This window comes from Lacerta agilis, chromosome 8 (assembly GCF_009819535.1).
Source record: "Lacerta agilis isolate rLacAgi1 chromosome 8, rLacAgi1.pri, whole genome shotgun sequence".
NCBI lineage: Eukaryota > Metazoa > Chordata > Lepidosauria > Squamata > Lacertidae > Lacerta > Lacerta agilis.
In genome coordinates, this window is record NC_046319.1 from 74511723 (window position 1) to 74523933 (window position 12211).

General features: G+C 41.2%; 1 protein-coding gene across 1 annotated transcript; it reads right to left on the reverse strand.

The window, feature by feature from the left end:
• Nucleotides 1-1782: 1782 nt before the first annotated feature.
• Nucleotides 1783-11554, reverse strand: LOC117051711 (zinc finger protein 2 homolog). The gene is made up of 5 exons (XM_033158336.1): nt 11204-11554; nt 8892-9163; nt 6899-6966; nt 5739-5920; nt 1783-3748 (listed from the first exon to the last, which is right to left on the reverse strand). The coding sequence occupies exons 1-5, from the start codon at nt 11373-11375 to the stop codon at nt 2094-2096; spliced, it is 2349 nt and encodes a 782-aa protein (XP_033014227.1). The 5' UTR covers nt 11376-11554; the 3' UTR covers nt 1783-2093.
• Nucleotides 11555-12211: the final 657 nt, after the last annotated feature.

Genomic DNA, 12211 nt, shown 5'->3' on the forward strand with positions numbered 1-12211 from the left:
TGACCCCTGATCTAGAAGGTGTACTATAATGCCACCATGTGGAAGATATGCTTGCAAAGGGATGGGGATTCATGAAGGCTTTCTACCCTGTCCATGTTATACATGAATGACCTATGTAAGTATTATCATTATGGCATGGGACATCAATATGCAGGATCTGATATCTATTGCACCTCTCTTAGTCACCTTAAAGGAATGATGTGACTCAGCCCTTACTACACATAACATATGCAAAGAGCCTATGATCCTCAGTTCACTTACTTAGAAGGCCTAATAAGTCAGTAAGACTTCTAAGGTAAAGCTGTTTAGGATGGAGTGGCTGTTTTCAGGATCAGGAGGGGTAAATGTTTTTGATATTGCACCATGAGTGGGGGTTCAACTCTTGCCCCATGTCATTTCTCCTAAAACAAATTGCATCCCTAGAGCTAGTACTTGCCTTGTGGAGCAACACATAAGGGTATTATATGTATGGGTTTGCCTTGAAGATAAATAGCATCAGCAGGGAAGCAGGCAGTTCTCAGGGGGAAATAGCATGGAGAGAAGGGTTAACCTTCCACAGCACTGGGGTCTCAATCCACATCAGCTCTTCTAGTGCCATTACTAATTCTAACAACAACAACAACAACAACAACAACAACAACAACAACAACACCGGATATCCTATTCACAGCTATCCTGTGACAAGTAGTATTCAGTCCTGATACTTTGCTCTACTTTTGTCTGCAGATGGAACTATATTATTTGGCAAATATAACAGTTTTGTGAAGTTGCAAGGCTAACACATATGTGCCATGCAAAAAAGCATGTAATACAAATCCATGTGGTTGCTTATTTTAGGCAAAGAAGCTTTGTTGGTTGAAATCTGAACTGGGGAGGGGGGGAAGAGGAAGGCATTTCATGCACAGGCATCTGCATGGCATTTCCCAACTAACTCCTCCTGAAGCTACTTTTCTCCTTGCAAGGTTCAAAATAATGTATTTTGCAAGTTTAACAGGCAACCCTGGAGGAGAGTGGCTTGAGGGAAAGCTGTAGAAGAAAAGCAGAGCTAAATAAAGAATTAAGCATCTTACTCCCCACCCCCACCCCACTTCCATTTCCATTTCCCTCACACAACTACTTTGGCTAGAAGAAGCAGGCATCCCATTTCATAATACATGTTTACATACAGTGTGTTTTGGCCCAGAGTTTCAGATTAAGTATATAATGACAATTACATTGAATGCAACTTCTTAATTTAAGGGTAGCTCATATACATGACAGTAACAGCAGTCACTTTTGAAAAAGCCATTTATTAAGATAACATGGGCAGAATATGATTGACCATCGAGATAAAGCCCAAGAGCTGCACCGTGTGCAAGCACTGTTCAATTGAATTATGGAATCTGTTGCCTACTTGGGGTTCCATTTTTAGATGGAAATGTGGCAGAGTCTAGTAATCAGGGCTGAATCTTTTAATTCAAATCAAAGCTCCTGAACCTCATTGTAGCATTGGTTCATTTTGGAAATAATCTTGAAGGAGCTAAGTGAAGATTCATCAGGTATAGCATTAGGAAACAGTTACAGCGAAGCATAAAAAGAGGCTAGCAGGAGATAATGTAAATGTAGCTTAATAAATTACATCAGGTAACTCCACAAGTAGTATAGCATCCTATGCTTTTTCATATTGGCCCTCAAGAAGAAATGCTTATTACAAAACTTTGACATTTAAAACATAGGCACTTCTTTCATTTTAAATCAGATTGTGAAACATTAAAAAGCATAAGGGTGGAAAAAAAATCACCAAATAAACTTCTAGGGCTTGCAACACAAAAACTCACTTCTAGGTTCATATACCCAAAATTGTGTCTTTAAGAGCTCTAAAACAAGGAGGTGGTATGAGCAGTGGTGCTGGCTTTAGAAATAGTCACTTGTGATGAAGTTTCCTACAGAGTAGACAGCAAATGATTAGAGTCCTGCTTACTACAGCAGATGGGGAAATGCACAAAAACTGCTAGATGAGCAGAAATGCAGACTGCTTACTTTATGACTAAAAACATTCAAAATACAGCTCCATGCTCTGTACTGGAACTGGTAGCTCTATCCACTATGCTACACTAAGGTGGCTTCTCTCCTGTGTGCATTCGCATGTGACTGGCCAGGTTTCCTGACTGGCTGAAGCTTTTCCCACACTCTCCACATGAATATGGCTTCTCTCCTGTGTGCGTTCGCTTGTGGATGGCCAGGTGTCCTGAGTGGCTAAAGCTTTTCCCACACTCTCCACATGAATATGGCTTCTCTCCTGTGTGCGTTCGCTTGTGGAAAGCCAGGTGTCCTGACTGGCTAAAGCTTTTCCCACACTCTCCACATGAATATGGCTTCTCTCCTGTGTGCGTTCGCTTGTGGAAAGCCAGGCTTCCTGAGCGGCTGAAGCTTTTCCCACACTCTCCACATGAATATGGCTTCTCTCCTGTGTGCGTTCGCTTGTGCCTGGCCAGGTGTCCTGAACAGCTGAAGCTTTTCCCACACTCTCCACATGAATATGGCTTCTCTCCTGTGTGCGTTCGCTTGTGGAAAGCCAGGCTTCCCGAGTGGCTAAAGCTTTTCCCACACTCTCCACATGAATATGGCTTCTCTCCTGTGTGCATTCGCTTGTGGATGGCCAGGCTTCCTGAACAGCTGAAGCTTTTCCCACACTCTCCACATGAATATGGCTTCTCTCCTGTGTGCATTCGCTTGTGCTTGGCCAGGTGTCCTGAGTGGCTAAAGCTTTTCCCACACTCTCCACATGAATATGGCTTCTCTCCTGTGTGCGTTCGCTTGTGCAAAGCCAGGTGTCCTGACTGGCTAAAGCTTTTCCCACACTCTCCACATGAATATGGCTTCTCTCCTGTGTGCGTTCGCTTGTGGATGGCCAGGCTTCCTGAACAGCTGAAGCTTTTCCCACACTCTCCACATGAATATGGCTTCTCTCCTGTGTGCATTCGCTTGTGCTTGGCCAGGTCTCCTGAGTGGCTAAAGCTTTTCCCACACTCTCCACATGAATATGGCTTCTCTCCTGTGTGCATTCGCTTGTGGATGGCCAGGCTTCCTGAACAGCTGAAGCTTTTCCCACACTCTCCACATGAATATGGCTTCTCTCCTGTGTGCATTGGCTTGTGCTTGGCCAGGTGTCCTGAGTGGCTAAAGCTTTTCCCACACTCTCCACATGAATATGGCTTCTCTCCTGTGTGCGTTCGCTTGTGCTTGGCCAGGTCTCCTGACTGGCTCAAGCTTTTCCCACACTCTCCACATGAATATGGCTTCTCTCCTGTGTGCGTTTGCATGTGAGTGACCAGCACTGATGAGTAGCTGAAGCTTCTCCCACTCTCTCTAAATGAGCATGGCCTCTCTCCTATACATAATTGCTGGGTTGGGTGTGACAACTGCTTTAAAGTTGTCCCACTTTCATTGCATCTAGAAAGCTGAGTTCTACTCTGTGTCTCTTTGTTTATATCTTTTAAAAACAGTGTCTCATCATATTTATCTTTGTAAACACAACTTGCCACTAGGTGCTGCAGCACAGTTCTGTTTGAAGCACTATTTGTGATTTTGAATAGAGATTTCTCTGCTAGTACATTTTCAGGTACTTTAGGCTGTATTCCATATCCTGAATGCCTCCATTTCATATGTCTGTGAAGGTAATCTTTGAAAGTGAAAGCCAATTTGCAGCAGGGACACTGATGACAGGTGATACCTCGCTCCTGTATCAAACGTGAATTCTGCCTGTGTACTATTTGAGAACAAACAAGATTTGAGTTTTAGTAGCTATTTTCAACCATGCATGACAAATGGGCATAAAGGACTACATTATTTAGGAAACTTTAGCACTCAACAAGCTCACTGAGAGCAAAGGAAAAAGACACATGCCCAAACAGAGGGTTGTCCTGAAGGAACAAGATCAAGTAAGAAGACCACAGCATTCAGAAAGGTCATAATGCATGCAGTGGTCAAAACAGCATCATTGACCATATTACATGTATGGGAAACAAAAAGCTTTGACCATATCATTGCAGAAGTGTTTTACACAATAAAATGAACAAGGGCTCTAAGATGTATTAAGTTTTTATTAAAGAATCAATTAAACTTAATTTTAACTATTCTCACAAATGTGTGCGTTATTTCAGGCTCTAAGAGAACTTAAACCTGTCCAAAAAAAGTAATAACTTTTGTAAAAAAATAATACTTAAAAATCAATTTATTTTACAACCACAAAAACACCCCCTTATTTTTAAAACATAACAAGTGCATGGTTAGCCCATTCTACAACAAAAGTATGATACACATGTTAGTTGTGGTTTGCACGCTATTGCTTATCAAACCTACTGGGAATAAAATGACAAAAATTCCCTTTGAATGGTCAATGACCCTTTTCTTTGGCACTTAATACCATTTTATACCTTATTTTGAAAGAGACCACAATTAGCTTAATTTTGATACCAAAATAAGCCCAATCAGGTTTTTTTTAAAAAAAAAGAAAAGAAAAACAGGAGGTTTTTTTCCTAAACTGATGCAGAAATTGCATTAGCCTAAATCTCAGTCATGAGAGCACATGGCACCAGGTGATTTGGTGTGGAATGGGTCTGACATGTGGGTTGAAACATCACGAGACAGGAAGCGTAAATTCCTCCTGTGGTATGAAGGCATGTACACAGTACTAAAGTCTCATACCGAGCTGGTTTTACTCACTAGAGATGTTGAGTGCAGTGCACAATGGGGAGGAATTCTGTGTGTTTTCCTAGCAACCCCATTGCTGGAGACTTGGATAGTAAGTCTGTTGCTGTTATAAACAGCAGGTGCACTGAGGTGAGTTCCACTGATACAGTGGAGTAGATGCGTCAGGTGCGCAACTCAGGAGGAGCTACAAAGGGTGAAAGGCTCACCAGGTATGCTCAGGAGTTTGCTAACACAGCTGTTGCAGATTTCACTGTGGTTAGTGGCTCGACACAGGTCTTGAATGAGGCTAGGGTTCAAGTCCCAACAAAGCCAGATATGAGGTTTCCTGATAGTCAGAAGGGTTATAACACCAAGACTAGTCAGAAGTGCAAGATGGAAAGGCCCAAGGCCAATCCAGTTGCAGGTAGTTCCAAGGGTGGAACGGGTGATAGAGGTATACTGTGTGTATAATGTCTGTATGATTGTTGCAGTTACACTGATGACAGTTGACTGCAGCACAGTGCATGAAACGGGGCAGTGTGCTGTCATGGGTTTATGGGTTATCACATGACTGGGTATGTGTTTTGTTTCCACAGAGTGGGAAGAGGGAAGTGACTTAAGACAGGATGTTTTGTCTTACTATGTTCCCTTAAGTGGGACTATTGTCCTTTGTTCTTTCTCTTTGCTGTCTGATGCTAGAGAGGGAGAGAGCCATGTTGAATTGCTCTGACTGTGTATACATGTAATAAAGTAGGTTAGCCAACATGCTGAGTTGCTGTGGTCTGTTACGCAACTGCGCAAACCTCTGCGGATGCCTAAGAGTGTGTTGATGTACTCCCAAATCAATCACTATGATGACCGGGGGCTGAAGAAGACGTGAAGCTCCTGAACGATCGTCCAGGAAGAAGGGAACATGCCAGTCGGGCATGTGTCTCTGCCAGGGTTCTACTTGTGAGTAGAGGCCATTTCCTGACAGTATCTAGTAGAATGCTGTCTAAGACAAACAAAACAAGCAACAGTAGACTTCAGTGTTAGGGAAGATTTAAAACAATGCATGATTATTATACCTTTTCTTGATTTCCATCTAGAGCCCCACTTGATGCCAAGCTCCTTTCCATATTCTTCTCCGTACCAAACCAGAAGCTCAGAATGAAGAAGGATTATCTTACATGCTCTGTAGTAGATTTTCCCATGATACTGGAAGGCAACAAGATTTTGCTCTTCCTCATTCCGGGCACAGTTAACATACCTGAAAGTTCATTGTTAAGAGGGTAACTAAAAGTACTCAGTCAGGGAAGTTGGAAAATAGAGAAGTACTATGAAGCATAACAATTGCATTACTTTCTTCTATTATTCCAGTAATGAAATGCACAGCTGAAATATTTTAAATTTGTTGAACACTGGGCATATTATACACTGGAGCTTACAACCCACAATAGAATTTTGTAAAATAAACTTTGGTCTTCTTACCTGTGGTAACTTCACTGTCTTTTATGGTGGTAGAAGAATATCTTTGTCTGGGTTGCTCCTCCCATTCATTTCAGAAGGCAAGACTTATGCAGACCACCAGGCATTTGCTCTACTAGGAATGATGAACCCATAGCTTTGGCTGATACCACTAAGCAGTTTAGTGGCCCACCACTCTCTTTCCAAACCAAGATATTTTTTTTACCCTTGAAAGGTGCCACTTCTCCCTCTAGTACTGGCACTACTGGACTTTGGTAAATAGTGTGCAATTTGCACAGCAGTATGCAGAAAAAATACCCTGGTAAGACTGCTGTTGAAAGGATAAAGAAAACTTAACATTTATTACTCATGGAGGAGGAACCATTCTATGTATAGATTTTACATGTGGCCAAGATGCAGCCAAGATGTTGACACTAGAACAAGCTAACTCATACTGACTACTTGGAGAAGCAGAAAAGAATTAAAGCCTGAAAGGAAGTGATCTACTTTACCGACAAGCATTTACTAAAACAGAAGGAATCAGTGAAGAAGGAAGAACAGGTTGCATTTCTGTCTATTTCTCACCACAGCTCAAGCAGGTTACTCTATTGCAAATGTTGTGCTTTACTCCCAACAGTTAAAAGATCTTAAGAGCACGGATGGTTAACCTGTAGCCACCCAGAATGACATGTAAGTCATTCTGTTCTATTGGCCTTTCCAGGTGTATGAAGACCCTTGCTTTAAAAGTCTCTCTTCATTTAGTTTGATCAAGGATGTTTACCTCATCCAGTTGGAATTAGTTTCATCCTTTCCATCAATGTAAACATAGCTGTTTTGCCCTCTAGTAATCTGTAATTAAAATAGACACAAAACACACACATCAATATGGTAACACTACAATATGTAGAATGTTAAGGGGTTCTGCTCCCCTGCTTGCTTTGCTCATCAACCCTCCCCCCCACATTAACCCCTTAGAGTTTCCCCTTCCCACCGCAAGCAACTACTAAGCCCCCTTTTCACCCTCTCAACCCTCCGTTTGAAAGCACCACTCTCGTTTCTGCAGCCCTGCTTTGCACCTGTTTTCACCTCCACCTCCATGTCTTCCCCTTCTTTTGTGCAACCCCAACAGGCACACAGACCACTCCCATGGTAATCTCCTGCTTCTTCCTCTTCCCACATATTACAACTACAGTACTAAGAACCCTTTTAACCTTTTTCCTAATTATGAAGCCACCCTCCCCACCTATTCTGTAGCTCTGTTTCCTGGCAGGCTTCTTTTCTGGATTCTCATCATTTTCTTTCTAGAAGTTTTCCTGGAGTTTTAAAACTTTGTGTTTAAATTATCTAGAATAGTCTAGGTGGGAAAATATACTTTTTATTTTAATAATACAATTCACTTTGAATAAACAAATAAGCAGAAGCAACAAAATATTGGCTTTTTTGCTTGAGGTATATTTCTTACCATTGCATACTTATATTATCTGCGCATGTCTGTTATCTGGCTAGATTCCATAGTCAATATGGGTACTTTCTGCTTTTAAAGTTTTAACCATTTTTGTTAAAGATACTCCCCAGCCAAATGAATGCACACAGCAGATAGTTAATTCATTATTGTCCCAAGCAGACACTTACAGTACAAACAACTGTCCACTTGTGCACATTCTAGTTTTTGTGCAACAGCACACACATGTCGGTTTTGGTGCAGCAAGGGGGCAGAATGGGGCAGGGCAGGGGCAGAACGGGGCAGGGGTGGAATAGAGTGGAAGGGACTTGCCTTCATCTAGAAAGTAGTTCTATAGCTCCAAATAACCATACTGCCTAATTCCCAGGCCTATGCTCTGTGGAACAATTGCAGCAACAGGGGGAGCCACCCCCCCTCCACTAGTTTATGTACGTCTCATCGATGGGCCACAGGAACACAGCCAGAGGCTACACCTGCATGAAAGCTGTCTTTGCTCTTCCTTCTTCAATCCCCTCCTGGTTCTAGGAGACAGTGGTGCAGGAGAGGGTGGGGAAGCACCCAACCCTTCCCTTGCCTGACCTGCCTCTTTCCCCTCTGCCTCCAACACATCCTGTGCTCCAACCTCCAGCTCTGAAGCTTCCCCTGCCTCTGACTCTTGCCCCCTGGCTGGTACAGGTCCCCACAACAGACCCCCCCCTCCCCAGAGTCCAGCCCCGCTACCCCTGGTGCACATTTGCCTGCGTCCTGCAAGCCCCTGACAATTCTGCATTGAACCATCTATGGTCTTTCTGCAATTCAAATTGTGTCTCAACATTGGGTGGTGACAGACAACAATAGGATTGCCTGTATTAACATTAACATTTGAGTTCTGATACACTGAAATGAAAAAGTTCACCATTCTGAGCTATTGTTTCAAATTTTCTTTCATTAAATTCATTTTTAATGTACAATTTTTAGCCCACTTCTACAACATTCAAGGAAGTTTATTCATAATTGATATTCCATCAAATCATACTTAAAAACAGAGGATTATTAAACAGAAAAAGCAGAAACTTTCTTGACCACTTTCATAAAACTTAAAAGTGATGAAGGAACAAGACTTCTCTAAGGAGGGAGTTCTCCAACACTGTAGCTCCATCAAGAAAAAGGTTCTACTTCCTGTACTCACAAGCCTGACATTGTAAAGGGAAGGAGCACTGAACAAAGTCATTTGACTCTGCCTGGAGGATGGGGTTTGTTTGTTCATTCATTTAGCAAGGTGGTACTCTACATGGAAGGTTTTTAAAATAAAAGTGCTGTGAGTAAATCATACCAGCCAAGAATAACCACTGTTGGCTGCTTCTTCTTCCTCTGTGATTTTCCCTTCATAGGGCCCAAAATGAATTCCTGGGGGCAGTATTTCTCCTTCATTCCAGACTCCAAAGCCAGCTTTGGGGATACCTGAAGGACCAATTCTCAAACCTGGAGGTAAAGTGAGGGTGGCCCTCTCTTCCAGTCCTATTTCTACTGCTGTATCCTTGATGAAAACTGGAGAACCATGAACTGAACATTCATCAGTAAAGAATAGCAGGCAGTATTCACAAACTAGGAAAGGAAAAAAAGATATTTGAGATGCTGCAGGACTTTTTCCATTGAGTTTTCCCCCTTTTTTCAGATATCTACAGTTATGAATGGCAATCTATATAAATATTTAAAGTTGTAAAACTTGGGGAATTTGTGTAAATGTGCAATAATTATTGCAATGGATTTTGTGGTTGACTCTCCAACTGAGGCTCTGGTCTTGTTGGGGAATGGTGATATGGGCATGGCTATTGTACTGCTTCAGGGGATATGGATGCCAGGGGTGGGAGTCTACTTATGGGACAGTCCAGAGAGCAATGTTTGGGGTCACAACCTATGGTCACATTGAGGGGGTGGTCAATAAGAGAGGCAAAGTCCAGTCACAGGCCAAAGTCACAAACAAAAAGAACACAGGTTTTCAGCAAGGCAGCATAGAGCACCAAGAAGCTGGTTAATGGAAGTTGTTTCAAGAAACTTTCCCAAGGACTGAATACATTTTTCCAGGAACCTGCTAAGCCCCACCTTAGACATAGCATATGGTCAGCAGATACCTGTAATCTAATTGCAGCAGACAGAATTCTGTCTGGTTCTAGGCATAGTCAGCCTGATAGTTGTTGTTTTTTGTTTTGTTTTTTTAAAATAAAGATTTACAAAAAAATATGTGCATTGTCTCTTTTTTCAAGTTGCATTTTCTACATATCAGTTTCATTTGTTGTGAGACAAATACTGTATGTTGCATACAGTATGAGATTGGGAAGAAAAGGTGGGGAAAGTGGGGGAAGGTGCATGGAATAGTTCCATTTAACAATAGTTCTAGCACCATAGGGTGCTCCGAGGCTTCACGGTACAGTTGGATGAATTCAGGGGAAATGTTTTGTTATTTCTTATGCTTGTCATTGCCCATAAACGTTAAGAAGGATTATTTCCCCTACTGTGCAACCTTGGCATTCCCTATCAGAATGTTGAGTGGTATTGAAATGTTTCTCTTTGGAGAAGGAAGGATTTCCGCCCTAAACTAGTTTAGCCACTAACATTTGGTTGGTTGGTTTTCCTTTTCTTATAGTGTGTAACCATACTTTAATTGCACAAATTCCCTCAAGCTATTACTGACTGTATCTGCTGACTTCGTATAGCACACTGTGATCCACAGATGACAGCTGCACTCTAGGAGTGGTTATGGGTAGATGGACTGTCTGTTCTTATTCTAAGCGATTGGTCTACATAGTCTTTGGATACTTTCAGCTCTATGAGTCTATGAAATATGTGTTTGTTGTTGGCACTTCTATAGCACATGCAGTCCTTTCAAAAACCTCTGTGTTGTGTCCAATTAATTTTTACTCAGAGAAGTCCTATTCAAATCAAATGATCTAATATAGTAATATTAAATATTAAATTAATTACAATGGGTCTAAACTGAGTAGGCCTAGCATTGGCTTTAACCCTTTACCACAATCTACCAGTTTCTGACAAATCAAGAACAGCATAAGTTCAGTTCAACTGCCACAGGTTACTTGTACAAATTCTGACAACATTAAGACCACCTCCTGTTTAGAGAAGGGCCTAGGGCAATTGCAGACCTTCTGTACATCACCTATCATCCGTGAATATAATCAAATTGTGAGTCTATTGTGAATGAATGGCCCATGGCAAATTTATAGCAAATTTATTTTCTTTTTAAAATGCTGTTGGGAATACTGATTATAACTCAGGAACTTTTTATGTCAAAGTCTGATGTACTTTCTTACAAAATGGTGTGGTGTCACAAAATTAGAGAGTTTAATAGTGCCAGTGGTATGGCTGTATAGAATTGCTCTTCTTTTTCCAATTTTGGACAGTTGTTACAAGCCTGATACAAGCATTTTAATTGACATAATTTTGATTACCGGTAAGCACTTTTTAAAATATAAGCATAAAGGGCGAGTTTCTTAGCATTATTAGCATTAGAATTATGAATAAACCTGAATCTGAAAAATATGTAATAAAATATCTAAAAGCACTGTTTTATAAATATTTTTCCAATGCCACATAAGAATTGAAGATGGAAAATGCTGATTATAAACTTACACAAGTAATCATCATCATTTGGCTCATTTATTTCCATATATGTTTTTCTCTCCCTCTTCCGCAAACTATATGTACTAACTTCTTTCTCTTGATCTCTTTTCCTATTCTTTTTTTTCTCCGACAAAGCTTTCTTCTCAATATCTGAAGTACATAATATAATTGTGTAGTGCATAAACTCATGGAAAGCAAAAGTACATGGAATCCAAGAACTTGAATCACATTAGGTATGTTTAAGTGTTCACGTTAGTCCCTGCTTGCCTTGCTCATGTGTAGGATTTACATATAAGCAGAATGCCTGAATATACCTACTTTTGTTTCTGCAAGATGTATGTAGAACACTAAGTGGGATATTCTATGCTGGAATGGCATTGTCTCATAATAAAATCTTCTATAGTTTCAGCATTTCTAACAAGTCACATAAGAACAGCAGATGGTAAAATACATAGGATGAACATACCACAGTGGACATGAAGTGACAGATACAGTGTGCTGAGAATTAAAATGTTCCCTATTTCTTCCTGAATATTTTGCTTGGCTGTGCTCCAAAATGTTTCACTAGGCATCTAAACAGAATTAGTTATGTGCTTTACTTAAAAAAAAAAAAAGGTAAAGGTAACCCTGACCGTTAGGTCCAGTCGCTCTGGTTCGCCAGAAGTGGCTTAGTCATGGTGGCCACAGGACCCGGAAGCTGTCTGCGAACAAATGGCGGCTCCCTCCGCCTATAGAGTGAGATGAGCGCACATCCTCAGAGTCGTCCACGACTGGACCTAACAATCCGGGGTACATTTACCTTTAAAGTCTTTCACAGTGTAATTGACTAGGTGGATTTGCACTGCTTGAGCAGCTGCACAGTGTAAGCTCTCTGTCATTTTGCTACACTGGACTTGAAAACAACATGCAACATTGTTTTTGCTCTTACATACAATTCCAGCATTTTCCCCACAACTTACACAGATCATAAGATCAGATCATTAGAAAAAGTTCCAGTTCCAGTTTTGGAGAGTGCCT

Excerpts from the sequence above, each read along its gene's own strand:
- LOC117051711 (XM_033158336.1), bottom strand. The coding sequence starts at position 11,375 with ATGCACTACACAATTATATTATGTACTTCAGATATTGAGAAGAAAGCT. Across the intron at positions 9,164-11,203 it reads AAATGATGATGATTACTTGT|TTTGTGAATACTGCCTGCTA; the intron begins GTAAGTTTATAA and ends TTCCTTTCCTAG. Across the intron at positions 6,967-8,891 it reads ACAGTGGTTATTCTTGGCTG|ATTACTAGAGGGCAAAACAG; the intron begins GTATGATTTACT and ends TTTTAATTACAG.